Source organism: Anas platyrhynchos, chromosome 12, assembly GCF_047663525.1.
Source record: "Anas platyrhynchos isolate ZD024472 breed Pekin duck chromosome 12, IASCAAS_PekinDuck_T2T, whole genome shotgun sequence".
Lineage (NCBI taxonomy): Eukaryota > Metazoa > Chordata > Aves > Anseriformes > Anatidae > Anas > Anas platyrhynchos.
In genome coordinates this window covers 17,772,529-17,787,632 of record NC_092598.1, presented here as the reverse complement: position 1 = coordinate 17,787,632, position 15,104 = coordinate 17,772,529, and the positions used below count along the sequence as shown (strand labels likewise).

The 15,104-nt window shown below is 48.0% G+C and overlaps 1 protein-coding gene across 1 annotated transcript in view; it reads left to right on the top strand.

The window, feature by feature from the left end:
- Positions 1–5,340: 5,340 nt before the first annotated feature.
- The window catches only part of TENT4B (terminal nucleotidyltransferase 4B), a 41,219-nt gene continuing 31,455 nt past the window's right edge, over positions 5,341–15,104 (top strand). Inside the window, exon 1 of the mRNA XM_027467206.3 lies at positions 5,341–6,360. Coding sequence (XP_027323007.3) covers positions 5,792–6,360 — 569 coding nt within the window. The 5' untranslated portion in view covers positions 5,341–5,791. The remainder of the gene's footprint in view (positions 6,361–15,104) is intronic.

Here is a 15,104-nt window from a genome sequence, read left to right as displayed (position 1 = left end):
GAGACTGTATGTGCACTCCCATATATCCAATGTTTTGGTTTTGTATCTGTGAACAAGATACTCATACATGTATACTTCAAGGGGTTTTATTTTTACCTTTTCAGGAAAATGCATTTTTTACACTGGCTTTTGAAATAGGACGCCCCTCCTCCCTCCGTTAAAATAGACATCTAGTTTTTGGCAAGATTCTGCTCGTGGTGTTAGCATGGAACGGCAAACACCAAATTTACTCAGTTTGTTAGATATCAGTCTGTTAGTTTGGAAAGCAGGCTTTGGAACTGGCCAGAACTTGCAAATGGCTGATGTAAAAAAAAAAGTCTGACATACTGTGTTTTGTCAAATGCAAGCAAGGGGGAGTGAAAACTGAGTTTTAAGCAGCTCCACAGCGTGAAAGTCCTGTTACTGCTAGTACTTTTCAGAAGTTTGATTAAATGTGTGATGTGATGCCAGCTAAGCAAGTGTGCAAGTGAGTGTGCACAATTGGAAAGGCTCCAGGGCTGTTAGGCCTGGCTCTCAAAAGTCCGGGAGAAGTCCTGAGGAGATGGAGCTGTTGAAAAAGTTACCTGTCATTCAGCAAGGGCAGCCAGTGACAAGGGCTGGGGTGTAACAGCTGAGGAAAGAGCAGTGAGGTGGATTAGGGCATAAGACTACACAGTGTGGGTTTTAATCCCAATGTTAATAATACTTGCTGTTCACTGAGGTTAGTATAAGATTAGCGTGATTTAAAAAAAAAAAAAAAAAGTGTGGGGGGGTATTAATACTAGTTCAAAGCATTTAAAAAGACTTCCATGGAGAAACTGAGTACAATACTCCAGGTGTGATCTCATGAATGCTGAATAGAGGGAAGTAGTAGGTTCTCTTGACCATGCTCTTGCCAATGCAGTCCAGTATTTGATAGCGTGTGTTCCCTCTGAGGGTACGCTGCTGACTTCTCTTCAACTTGTTGTCCACCAGGACCCTGAGGTCCTTCTCTGGAACACTGCTCTCTGGTCATTCAGTCAAGAGCCTGCTCTGTTTCACGGGATTGTTTTGTCCCAGGTGTCAGAGCTTCAGGTTTTGCATCAAGTAAGAGGTCAGAATCTGTTTCCAGGGGCCATTAGCACAATTAAGGGGTGGGGGTGGTGTTCTCTTAAGGTACAAATATGAAAGTTGCAGATAAACGCAGCAACTGGAAAGCCTACTGTTTTAATATGATCTGTCAGACCCTATTTTCCTCCTTCAAATGAAAGTAAAGAATGTCATTTAGATCTTCAGCTCTCCTAGTAGTAGGAATTCTTGTTTTGTTTTTGTTTCTGGTATGCACTAATCAGTTAAATACCTTAAAAATCTTGGGTTTTTTTTGTTCTTTTTTTTTTCCATTATAAAATAGAGTCATAGTATAAACCGTATCACTTGTAGAAGTGTATGATGTAGTGCTTTGATTTAGGGCTTAAAGTATTTCCTTCTATCTTCTGGTACATATGCCATTTCTAAGCTAATAGCTGGAAGAGTAATGAGGACATAAAAAAGCATTTTAGTTTCTTGTGAGTTTATACTAAAACTAATACAGAAAAGCTAAAATAATCCTTCACCTCAATTTCATCTGAGCAGGTTGAAGCACTTCAGTGGGCCTATTTGGCTGAGGGTATGGAAAAATTAGCAGGCTGGCTGTTCTGTCTACAGCTCTTCAGATACGTTTGGGTTGATAGAAGGAGAAGCTGTAGCTCTTAAGAGGGTTTTCTGTTTTATTAGCTCATCACTAATTAAAGAAACTTTTATAGGTAATTTCTGAACATCCCATATTGTATAGTCTTATCAAAGTCTATTTCCCTTCTCAGTGATCCATAGCAAAATGGAGCCATCATATTCCTTTGGGGTTTCTGTGGTATTATGGTTATTAAAAATTAGCCAACTGCATATTTTGACATACACGCTTTTGTTTTTTATTTTTTAAATAAAGAAAATCTCACTATATCACCTGCTAGCTACTAACTTGGCGTAAGTTGCTCTTAGTTGCTAATGGGTGGCTTGTGAACAAACATGAGATAGTAATTTTGGATGCTAATGTAGGGGGCCTGTTCTACTTGTAAGGGATGAGATAGAAGAGAATAGAAAAAGTGTGGAAGACAACGAAATAGCAAGTTATGTGCGATGGGAGGAAGTGTCAGATCATGGCCTAAAAAGAGAAGAGAGATACAAGTACAGAAAAACTAAGCTGTATCCTTTGGGCTATAAAAATTGTTCTAACACAGCTGAGGAATATTAAGGCATCAGAAAAGATGATGCGGCATAAGTTAACTGCTTGGTGGGCTCTTTTGGCACTGATTTATTTAAGTAGTTTTAGGGTAAGTGTGAGATGAAGATAAGCTCCTTGACAACCTATAAAGACAAAGCCAGCTCTCTGAGACACTTTGAAGGTGGAAGATACTGGCCTGATCTAGACAGTGAGCAGCATAAGTAAACAGATGCTAAATAGATGAAAGTGATCTTCATCAGTTCATGTAATCACACAGATAAAACTGGTATCAAAACAGGTATCTTAAGCTGAATTGGTTTGTTTATCCTGGTCCCTAAAGCATCATCTGTCTGTGTTTCCATTTAAAACCTGCGGTTCTTTCAAAGTATGGACTGCTGCTTTGTCTCCCTGTCTGACACCTAGCACAACAGAATCTGCCTCTGGAGAGAGATTTCGTGCCTTAGTAAGTGCTGAATTAGGTCAGTCTATGGTGTTAAGTATGATTGGAAAGGAAGAGGGGCTGTCTGCTTTCCCTTGCTGTTCAGAAGCAGTGGGACAGGTGGCACTCGCTGCTGCTTTGGCCTCTTTGCAGTCTGCAAAAAGTTGAATCTCCATCTGTGTAGATCAGGAGTTATCTTTGCTGTGTGGTTTTATTTTTACCCTCTATGCAAAGAAACGAGATAAGATTTAAATAAGCATTTGTTGTGAAGTACTTTTTATACGTCATGCCTTGGCATTCAGATGTTCTGCGTTGGGGGTATTTTTTTTTGCATTATGTTTTATTTTAAAGATCCTCTCTATAGGGGAACAAGAATAAGTTTAGCCAGTACTATTTGGCTTGGTTTTACATTTGTATTTTGAGTGAGGGGAAAAAAAAATCAGAGCACAGTAAAATTATAAAATGAAAACTGTAATCTGAGAACGAATTAATTTGAAATCACTTTGTAGTTTAAGTATAATAAATGAAACACATATCTTGTGGAATATTAACATATACCAACCAACCAAAAATGCTTAGAAACTGAAGTTCTGTTTCCTTAATGAGTAATTTTCAGTAAAAGCATTCCCAGAGGACTGGAAAGAAACATCTAGCCTTACATTTGCTGTTGCAAATTCAAATTCAGGCAATGGTAATTGTAATTGAAAATAATATAATGATTCTTTTCTGGCACAGATGAATTGAGTAAACAATCTAAATATAGTTGCACTGGACATGCTGTTAAGATATAATACGCTAAAATAATTGGCAGAAAATAAAAACTCTGACAGTCACAGCAGATTAAGGAACCTGAAGTTTATCCACAAGGGCTGGAACATGGTGGGCCTTTCTGTCTGAAGAAGCTTTTACGGAGCAATGTGGAGTTTTTTGTCTATCCTTCAGATAAATTCAAACTGTTTAATTTCTGTACTTTCCAGGAAAAACAGCATGTATTTAAATCACTTCGCTCTAACTTCATTTTGTTTCTGTATTATTTTCCTAAGCTCCTCGCTTCTGTGAGAGGCAGTATGTCAGACATAATTCAGTGACCACATAAAAACATAGTTTGAGAATTGTACACAAAAGATATGGTAAGACGTTTGTCTTTTTTCTGCCAAATCTGGGTGTCTTTGTATTACTGCTATATTAAGGACTTAAATCAAAATGCCTGTGAGCTGGAACAAGGTATCGTCGCAATAATCTGTGTGCTGTTAGAACTATTGTGGCTGCTATGTGGTCGTCTTGACACGCGGGAGGGTCTTAATGCAGCCCTGGCACTGCCAGGTGCTGTGAGTCATGGCCATGTAAATGCCTTTACCACTTCTAGAGATGCATTGGGATTTCAGTATACATTCTCCAGGCTTTGTGTTCCTTTTTTTAACAAAAATCTCAGCTGGGATTCTTTGTTTTCTTTCCCTTCTGATGTGAATTTTTTGAACTTTTAAGGAAAATTGCATTGGCCTTTTCCCTCCCCCCTCACTGCTTGTTGGAGAGTGAAGGGCACTTCCAGAATTTGACTGAAGAATGGCTGACTCAGCTAGAAAATGCATGATGTTTCTAAATAGCCTTTTCTGAGGAATTGCCTCTCTTTAGTAAGTTGAAGTTCAAAGTCATGACTTAAAAATCATGTTGACCACATTCAAGTATGGTGCTCTTTTTTGCCTTTTTTTCTAATATCCTCTCAGTTTACCCCCTAATCTAATGTAGTATCACACTGTTTTTTTAAGACCAGATTTTTTTTTGTTACTGTTACCTCTGTAAGGATAACATGAATTTTTATTAGTAGTTTGTTCCCCTTCTTCTGTGGTGTTTAAAAAAGAAAGTTGATGACTCGAAGTTTGGCAGTTCATGTGTCTTTGTAAAAGGAACATGAGGCTAATAATTTTTGATATTCTCCAGTTATTCTGGCAGTTATAAGCATGTGCGTTTTGGAAAGTAGCTATTCGGGACAGTTCTCCCACTTAGGAGCTTTTACTCCTGTGCTCAAGCCCCACCAGTTTCCACTTGGCTTTGGATGGTAGTTTTCAGGTGACTTTCAAAGCAATTAACCAAATCTGCCACATCAAAGACAGAATTTCACCCAACAGATTCTCACTGTAGTTGAGTTTTATTTCAGCCATACCTCTCAGATACCTTAGGACAAAACCCTCTCCTCGTCCTGCTCTTGGCTGTTGGGGGACGGCAGAGAAGCCGTAACTCCAGTCTGTGTGTGTGTGTGTCAGTGGGACATAATGCCAGCACTTTGCAAACTTTCCATGTCGTGGGATACTGGGAATTGAAATGCATCGTGTTAAGCGCAAAGCACCTCCATGCTCCATCTACCTACAGAGAAATCTTGTCCCACACCGTCCTGAAAGTACGCAAAGAGAAGCATCAGGACATCCCTGCTCACTGCCTGATCTGACACAAAAGCTGGTTTAGGGCTGTAGTGTGCGACTACTCAAAATAAAGTTGGCGCTGACCACACGTCCTACAGCTGCATCTCGCTGCCTGTGTAAGGCGCTTTCCCAGCTGCAGCAGAGTTGACGCTACCCGTGTGGCACCGAGGCTCCCCCTTGGCTCCTCGGGTCCCCCGGAGCCGCCGCCCGCCGTCACAGAGGGGCACACGGGAGGGGCACCCGTTGGGGAGCGGCCGCCCGCGGCTGAGGGGCGCGGGGCTGGCCCCGCGGCGGCTCCTCGGGGCCGGGTGGGCGCTGCCGCCCCCTGCCGCCCAGCGGGGCCTCCCCGGGCAGCGCTCGGTGCGCTCAGCGCCGCTCAGCGCCGGGGGCGGCCGTGCCCTGAGGGGGGCCGGGGGCGTTTGTTACGCCGGGCCCGGCCGGGTGTGAGTGTGCGGGGTGTGAGTGTGTGAGTGTGCCCGTGTGTGTGTGTGTGTGTGTGTGTGTGTGTGTGTGTGAGAGCCGGCCCGGCCCGGCCCCGCCTCGCCGCGCTCGCCAGGAGGGGCGGGGGCTGTGGAGCGACGGCAGCGATCAGGCAGGCGCGGAGCTGCCCTTCCATAGGAGCCGCCATTAGCGCTGGGACCCGCTGACAGGGTCTCGGCGGCGGCGGCCGGCGCGGCGCGGCGCGGGGAGCGGAGGCAGCCGGGGTGGGGTCCCCGTTTGATGGATCCCCGGATCGCCTGGTTCCAGCCAGAGCAGCTCGGCCCCTCGAACCGCCTGTGGATGCAGATCTGGGAGACCACGCAGGGGGTCCGCAACCTCTACTTCCAGCAGCAGCAGCAGCAGCAGGAGCAGCAGCAGCAGCAGCAGCAGCAGAGCGCCCCCGCCGGGGCCGGCCCGGCCTCCCCGCCCGGCATGTACCGCGCCCCCCGCGCCGACCCCCAGCCCGACTTCCTGCCGCTCGAGAGCGCCAACAACCAGCACAACCGCAGCCTCCGCCAGGCCTCGCCGCCCCCGGGGGCCGCCGCCGCCTGGGCCCGGCCCGCCCGGGGGGTGCCGCCCGCCGCCGCCGCCGCCGCCGCCGCGGCCGCCGCCGCCAGCAACAAGAGGAAGCGCGACAACAAGGCCAGCACCTTCGGCCTCAACTACAGCCTGCTGCTGGGCGCCCCCGCGCAGGGCCGGGCCCCCGCCCTGGGCGACGGGCCGGCGGGCAGGGCCCAGGCCGGCCTGGCCGAGCCGCCCTACACCGGCACCCCCTGGAAGAAGCGCAACTACAGCCAGGGCGTCGTGGGGTGAGCGGGGCCCGGGGGGGAGGAGGGGAGGAGGAGGAGGAGGAGGGGGGGGAGGCCCGGGGCCGGCGGGGGGCGCTGGGCCGCGGCACCTGAGGCGGGCGGCGGGGCCCAGGCAGGCGCAGGCCCCGCGGGCGGCGCAGGGCAGGGCCGGGCCGGGCACGGGCGGTGCGGGAGCGGCCGGCGGGGCCTGGCGCGGCAGGTGCCGGAGCGGGGCGGGACGGGCGGGGGGCAGCGCCTGGAGCCGGGACGTGCCCGGGTGCGGGCAGGGGAGCCCGGGGCCGGCCCCCCCCGGCTGTCCCCGCACGTGGTGCGCAGCCCTCCTCGCTGTGCCGCCCTCCGCGCCGTGCCCCCGCCGCCCGGCCCGCTGCGGGGAGGGCCGCGGCCGGGAGCTGCCCGCAGCGCGGCGGGGGCACGGCGCTGTCAGCCGCTGCTGTGTGGCCGTGGCCGTGCCGCACGCCCCTGCGGCTCGGAGCTCCCCTGGAAGAAGCGCCCAGCAGGGCTGGGAGTTGAGGAGGAGCCGCTGCTGTGAGGGGGAGCACACACACTGGGGGGTTACGCAGGGAGCGTTTTCTAGAGCCGTGACAGAGGTCAGTGCACGTGCAGGCACCTGTGCTCAGCTGGGAGCCTGTGTGCACACACAGGGCGTTGTGGGTTGCAGTGTGGGGTTGTTAATGGTTCTCATGGAGCTCTGACTGTGGAATGCATGTGCTGATCTGAGTGTCTTGGCCATGCTGGTTTTGTGTGAGCCTAGGTCTCATCAGTTGGCGTTGTGCGAGCCCACAGAGATCGAGGGCAGGCAAACACGTCTCTTCTGTCCCGTCTACCCAAAAGCGGTTCTGAGCTCCTCCTGCCCCCATTTTGTAAACGTGAGGATGGCTTTCAGTATGGGTGATTCCTTGGATAAAATGCCATTGACAACTTCTGTAGCCTTTTTATGTTTTATTTATCTGTTTATTGCGTTCGTGCTTTTCAAAATATAACCTTTGGCTTTGACCCATAGCTTAGGCCTCCTCCCCCCGGCAGGAGCATGTTGACGTGTATTTGACTTGTTAAGTATGGATTTCTGCTGTGGCGTGTGCAGGTGTAGTACCCTTTCCAATCCTTCTCCTTTACAAAAACGTCTGGATTCGTTCCAGGGTTCAGATGGCTGAGGTGTATGGTGACAGCAGGAGGCCACGAAGAGCTCATTTTAGAAATCAGTAATGATTTGGGTGCGTCGCTTTCTGGGTGCCCAGCTTGCACCTAAAGGTCCTTCTGCCACCTCCCACCAGAAAGCGTTGACCTCGTGCCTTCTGAAAACTGCAGTTCTGTAAGATCTGTCAAAATGAATATTCAAAGTTGCTGGTTGTTTTGGAAGGCGAGCTCTTATAGCCTCGGGCTCCCTACTTTCTTGCCAGCTCCTATGTTACCTTTACTGCTGGGGTTATAATAATTCATAAAATGACATTGCAGAAGTGTGCTGTTTTAACTTCTGTAGTCACTGTACGCTGGAGCCTTCCATGACTTCCTTCACAAGACTTAAAAGCAATGTGTTCAAAGCATACTAAATACCATGTGTTATTTTTTGTAAGTTAGTTTTTGGACTCTGTCTGTCTTCCAGCTTGTCATTTATTTACTTGAAGGTTGAGGATCGTTTTTAGAAGCGCCATTCTCTCTTGTAAACTGTAAACCTTTCTCGGCATTGGAGATGCAGGGTAAGAAAAGAGGGTGAGCTTCCTCAAGAGATATAAGCTAATAATTGTACGGAAGAATTCAAGACGATGGCTGTCACAACAGCAGAACTTTGTTTGAACGAGTTTCAAAAGCCAAATGGATGTACCGTGTGTATTTTTTTTTCCTCTTAGTATTTAAAATCATTCAAATACGTCGGCCTGTCCTAGGTTTGGCTGTCAAATTTGTGGCATATGTTTACATGATGCCCAGATTTTCTCTTAGCTATTTCCTTTGTTCGTAGCGGGGCAAGGTAGAGTGTCTCTATGATGTGCCCCTGAATTCCGTTTTCAAAGTGATGGAAGTAAGTGGCATTTTCTTTTTAAAGGCTACTTATTCCTGAGGTATTAAGAGGCTATTAGCTAACAAGTCCTAATGAAAAATAGTGAAAACAATTATTAAAAGGAGCTGTAGCCTCTCAGGAAGGCACGGAAAACCCTCAGATTTTCTGCAGATTGTTCTGTGACTGGCCGGCTGCTGGCGAGGCGTGGCGAAGCCTGCAGAGCTGCTTGGGTTGTGCTGAGCTGCTCCCATCCCTGTCGTACACAGTTCTTTTCAATAGCTGCTGTCTCACCACGTATGGTGAGGATGGACAGAGAGGTTCATAACCTAGCAAATGAGGCCGTGGCTGAAATATGTGTTTTAAATTCCTTTTTTCCGAGATGGGCTCCTGCATTTGTGTTGGCAACGCCTGGCAGCTGATAGGAGAGGAAAAGATACTGGAGCTCTGTTACAGGCACTACTTCTGTGTTAACAGGTATCTTTTTTTCCTCCCTAAATTGTTCCAATGCAAATGTTAAATGTCAGAAAGGCTTGACGCTTTCCCCTACCTACCATCCTATAACTGTTTTCAGCTGATGGCTTTAAATTCAGAGTCTCCTCAATGCTGCCGTGTTGTTGAGCTGTCCCCTTTTCAGAAAGCTTAGGCCTGACTTGACGGCAAGCACAGTTGAAAGCTGACATGTGGAATTCACATTTCCAGTGCAGGGATGTCTCTTGCGTGTACAGCTGTGTGAAACCAGCTCTGAATACACAATTACATTGATCAGCTGTCTGAAAAAACAGTCCAATAATTCTTAGCTAGTGGGGCAGTTTGTGTAAACACCTAACAGCCTGTAACTAGTTTGCTACTAGGCTGTCCAGGTAAATGTTTGAGTCTTCTCAGTTTTTTGATTTTTGAGATACAGTATTTTCTTGGTTTGCTCTATCTGTATGTAAGGTGATATCCAAATCATTCAGAAATAAGCTTCAAGTGTGGTGTTCTGATTTCAGGGTGGGTTTCTTACAAAGCCCGCGCAGTGTTTGTGAACGTGCCTCAGTACTGGGATGCTGGCTGCCTTCAACATGTGGCTGGTTTTGGCAGTTAACGGTGCTGTTGTACGCATCGTATTCGGGCATGTCTGTAATATTTCTCCTTAATCTGTTTTCAGACTTGTAGTTCTGTGAACAATGCAGATGTTCACATTACACGTGATCTTCTTTCCTTAGTTCTGGCACTCCTACCGTTGTGAGGTCCGAAATCCCGCTGTAAACGAATTGTCCAGTGCTGCCCATGATTGCTTTGCACTGGTCCCATTCAGGCCGTGTGTCTTACATCCTCCATGGCCTTTGTCAGCAGGCAGTAGTGCTAAAAAGAACAAACAGCACAGGGAATGAACCTAAAGTTGTGCAGGATCCGTATGATGTTTCTGGTGACAAACATACCTCTGAGGACTGTCACTGAATTTAGCTGGATGTGGTACTCTGGGCAGCATCGCTCAGAGATGCAGGATTTGTGCTTTGGGGTTTGTGGAGGGATTTCTTGTCATTCCCTCCCTTCCCAGGGCAATAGTCAACTGTTAGCACTGTGCCACAGTTCCAAGGGCACAACAAGTGGCTGGGGTACAGAGACAGGTGCCTGACTGCTTTTGCCAAGCGTAGGCTGAAGCCTGAACTGCAGCAAAACAGCAAAAATAAAGACTGGCGCTTCGGTTTGGTCCATCTCCTTATGTGTTTCTCTGGTGCTTGCACTGAAGGGAAGAGTTGATAAGCAGCTCCCAGGTAGGAGACGTGGATTTGGGAACTTCGTAGGAAGCTGGATAATTTTGACCAGAGTCTTCTTTCAAGTAGAAAGGCCCTGATTAATATGAGTTTAGGAGGGAAAAGGCCATGTGCACAGCTGAGGAAGAACCTGGGTTAAACAGAAGACAAAGTGTTTTGAAATGCTGAACTCACGGCACTTTGAAGTGCTGGTGGAGACTTTGACACAGAGGGAGAGCCTCCCGTGACCCCGCTGGAGGTGGGTGCGGGCTCAGCCTTGCGAATTGGTCAGCACGGCGTGGGGGTTCCCTGCTGCCCTCCGGGATTACAAGGGTACCGTGAAATAAAACCAGTGCTGCTTCGGGAAGAAAATAACTTAAAGCCGCATGTGCTTACTGGAGAAGTTGTAATGGGATTTTTTTCATGTGAAGTATGCCAGCTTCTCATGTCTTATAGTCGCTTTTTTGGAAGAAGCTGAGTGTGCTAAGGCAGCTGCAAGCTCATGCTCGTCGAGCTTTGAGCTGACCAGAAGGCATGTAGCTGCACTGATGCAGCAGTCGGTCTGAGATAACGTGCCCTGTGTCTCTTCAGGTCTTACTCGTGCGGGCCCTTGCTTGGTATCAGGCACAGCAGCATGATTTCCACGGGGGCTGGAGCAGGAGGAGAAAGCTGTGTGTGTGAGTACCTGCAGCAAAATGTCTAGCCGGGCTGAATGCCTGACTGGGGGAGGGAACTGTGATAAAATCCTAATCAGCCGTGCTGGTTTTCGTCATGTACTCCCAGCAGTTCAGATCAAATGCATGGGTGGCACTTGCTTTGCTCTTGCAGTAGCTCGATACCTACAAGTGCTTCAGGTAAATAAAGCACACGCTTGTCAGACACGGAGCATCTGTGCGACTGCTGCTGAGGCAGCAGCGAGGGGTGCGTGCGGCTCTTCCAGCACGTCGTCACTTAGAGGATCGCATGCGTTTGGGATCTAATGAAGAAGTGGATGTCAAAACATCAGCTGCAGTTGAATTCACCACATACATCATGCACAGAAATCAACTACGTGGGAAACGTTCACAGGCGGCAGTCTTCCTGCTCCCTGGAGGTGTCTCAGAACAGTACTGGCCCTTGGCTCCGTATCCCTGTAAGCGTTCAGGTACACTGCAGGGCCATCAGTCCAGTGCGAATCATTTTCTTCTGCCTCTCTGGTAGGAGTCCTGGTTACTCTTGGTCTTGTCCCGTGCTGTGTCCCAGGGCCCTGGCAGCACCCTTGTGACAGCTCGTGCAGTACTTGAAGGCAGGCGTCGGGGTTTTATGGACGCGAAGTCAGCTGTTAGCCCACGGCCTTCAGTAGTGGCAGCCTGTTGTTACCCTCTTGGAGGGGCTGGGGGAGAGAAGCAGGCTTCCTAGGAGATGAAACTGTCAGACTAGAGGCAGTTTGAGGAAACCTGTAGGAAATATACTGTAAATATTATATAACAGTATTGTTTGAGCTTGCAGAACCTTGGGACGGGGCCAGAATTTCAGCATGTCTTGTTTAAACAGTTTAAAGAGGACTTCAGAGGCCTGCTGGTTTCCACACATGCAGGGAAAGAGTATTTAAATGTATTTTTGTGGGCTGTTTTGTTTGCTCCGATTCTTATATTCCGTTTATGACTTGGGCACCTATTTACCTTGGAGCGGCTATATAAGGAACAGAAGTTTGGTGGACTTTTTTGGTGGACGGGGATGTCTATATTAAGTAATAGGAAGAGCATGTCGTGCCCTCTTGAGTGTTTGCTGGTTCCCAAGAGCTGATACGTGCTCTCCGTAGCAGTGTGCAGTTGGAGAAAGGAGACCTGCTCACCCCAAATCCTTATCAGTATCACATTAAACTGTGTTGGGGTTACAGCTCTTACTTTTTAATTGGCAAGCTGTTAGCTTGAGGTCAGCTTTAGGAAGCGTGAGATTGTGTTGCTGGTCCTCGCCCTGTATCACAGAAGCATGTTGTTGTCTTTTTCTCTGCTTTGTTGTTTTTTAACCATCTTGCTGTTACACTTTATTCCGGGGTAGCTTGTACACACTTATTTCAGGTTGGAGAGTAAGATCTGTTTTTTACTTTGGGAGTTCTTAAAACTTTGAAATGCAGTCTGGGAGGCTGTATACATAACATTACAATCTCAATAGGTAATAATGTAATATTTCATATTTCTTCTTCATGACCTCGTAATTTGGTGATTCTGAGTGCATCTCTGAATATAGAGCATGTTCTCCAAAATGACAGATACACCGGAATACAGAGGTGGCCCTGTTATGTGTTGAGGTGTTTGCGTGCTGGTAGTGATACTGCTACATAACCTGCAAACCTCTCAGAGAGAGAAGTGTTTCTGAAGAAAACAAAGTGAAAATCTTGCATAATACATGTTATAAGCAAACAAACACTACCGCTGTTCTTAGCGAGCAGTTTGCATGCTAATTCATTAGTCGAACATGCTGTGAGCTTGTAATTTCTGAAATTACGACTTCATTCCTTTGAATTACCCTTGTGGATGAACTGCCAAAGAGTGTTCAAGATATTGGTCACACTTGTGTATTGCTTTCTGTCCTTTCATCTAGAAATTGGGGCTAAACAAAATATTGCTATAAGCAATTAAAAGCGCAAAAGCTAGGAAGCTGGCTGCTGGCTTCCGATATTCTTCCTAGGGTGCAGGTAGCTTTAAAGAAGAAGTAATTTGAACTTTAATCATTTTGAAACTTTAACCTACAACAGATAACACAGCAGGATTTTTTTTCCTGGAATATGAACTTCGGATGTCAAAGCAAGGCAGGCTGGATTGAGGCAACAGGGCTCGTGTTTGTAAGGCGGCCCGAAACCTCTCCTGCGGAATCTCTGGAGCCTGTTTACCTAATACCAATTAACGTATTAGTGCCGCTGTGTTCAGCACCCTTATGAAGTCAGCTGTCCCTGATGGCTGTTGTTCCGACCTGTGGAGCAACGTCCCAAAATCTGGGTGAGACCGGGTACCTGAGGGGTGCTACAGCCCCGAGGAGGACGGCAGCAGCTCCTTGGCCGCCGCCGTGAGCTGGCCCTGCAGCCCGACCAAGGTGCATCGGCAACATCTGTTAACTTCCTTCCTCCCATGGTGACAATTAAGAGTATTTGGCAGCCCTCATTCCAGATCAGCCTCTCTGACAGTCTCGTAATGTCCTCCTTGGCATGGGAACTACCTCTGAATTATTCAGAAGCAATGTGCAGCTGAAGAGGCACGGTCTTGCTGCGATTACTTGGGGAAGGCTTTACAATATGGAATGCCCCATCACCATACTGCATTGCATGGTCTTGCGTTTTATTTATTTCTTCTGCACCGGATTTTACAGGGTTTTTACTGAAAAGCAGTGGTAGAGGGCTTGGGATCAAAGTCTGTGCCCAGGTGTGCCTGCTGGGCCATGGTACTGGCGTGGTGGGTGGGCCTGAAGGGAGGAACGAGACAGCCAGTGCTGACCTGAGCGTGTCGGACAGGATGCTGTGATTCTACAGGTGGTGGGTTTTAACAGCAGGCAAATGCAAACCAAGTCCTCTCGGAACTTCCAGATGAGGGAGAGTTGTGGTTACAGGTGACTGGGAGCCTCAGCTCAGCATCTGCGCTCAGCGCAGGCTCACTGCCAGGCTGATCTGTGTGCGCGTGTGTGAAGTGTCGCTGCCTTTCCTTCTGTTTGTTTACGGACCCAGCAAATGCTGCGAGAACTTGCATTAACCTGTCCCAAATACCACGCAGAAGTAAGCCCTTCATAAAATGTCTCGCTGTAATCAGAGCGGGGGTGTCAGTCACACAGGGCATGTGGGAGCACCTCGCGGTGCTTCGCGGCTGAGGCCTTGGTGCGGGCTGAGGGGAGCGAGCCTCGGTCAGGGCTTGCTGGCCTTGCCTGACCTCTTGATGTTGTGGTTGCTCCGGGCTGAGGATGTGTGACAGCACAGCTTGCCTCTTGCCTTCGTTTTTTCTCTCACTCTGTCAGTTTTGAAGCTATTCCCTTCCGCGTGGGGCTGCGTGGGCTCGTGGCTGCGGCCGCGCCGCCCGAGGTCAGGCCTGAGCCGTGCTGGGAGTGAGATCCCCACAGGTTTTTAGTGATTTTCTTTGCGGTGTCACACTGTAGCTGGCTGAGTCAAGCAGCCTGTGAGGATCTTCTGTTTACTTGGCCTTCTGGTTGTGTTTTGGACTCGGTGCCTTATTCCCATTCATTCATGGGGATTTTTCCTTGTTGGAGTCATACTTGGCAGGTACTCCTGGGAGAACGATTTCATGTTGATTTTTGCCTTGAGGAGCTAGTTATCTGAGGTAAACAACTTCCTTACTTGTACCTCTGCTTCCAACCTCAGCTAGAGAAGCTGGTCTCATCAAGCTGTTGGGTTTTGCTCTTAAACTTTTTTGAAATGAGGCAGAAAGAGCAACGTTGTCTTGCTTTTGTTGCTGTCTTGTAATTACATTATACATTTTCTTAGCTAAAATCTCTATAAATTTGAATTAGCCAGTGATGTTTTGAAGCTGCTCTTGTTACAATTTGGCCAAATGCGGCAGTGCTCATCCAGGTAGTAAAAGATACTATTTCAGTGGCAGTAAGTAGCAGGGTCGATTCCCAGGGTAGCAGTACCTTGGAGCAGATGAATAGAATAACTGCGTAATAATAAACTTCCCCTCTCAGTTCTTGTATAATGCAGTATTTGCCTGTAGGCGTTAAGTCACTGAGCATTATATGCTGGAATAGTTCACTTCAGCACTTGCTCCTGAAGCATACCACTTCAGGCACGCTGCAGCGTGTCAATTCAGCAGCCTGTAGAGATTCAGGGACCCTCCTGCATGTTTCTGATAGCTGGCCAGCTGGGCTCCACTGCCGGGTCTTCTGCTCAATTTTGGGTACACTAGACAAATCTGCTTAATGTTCAGATTATTAATTACATTATTTTGAGATAGCGGTTTCAGTAAATTAGTTGGATGAATCTTGAGTGCATACTGGGAGAGCTCTGGACAGCCTCATTTCCATTTGCTGCTTTT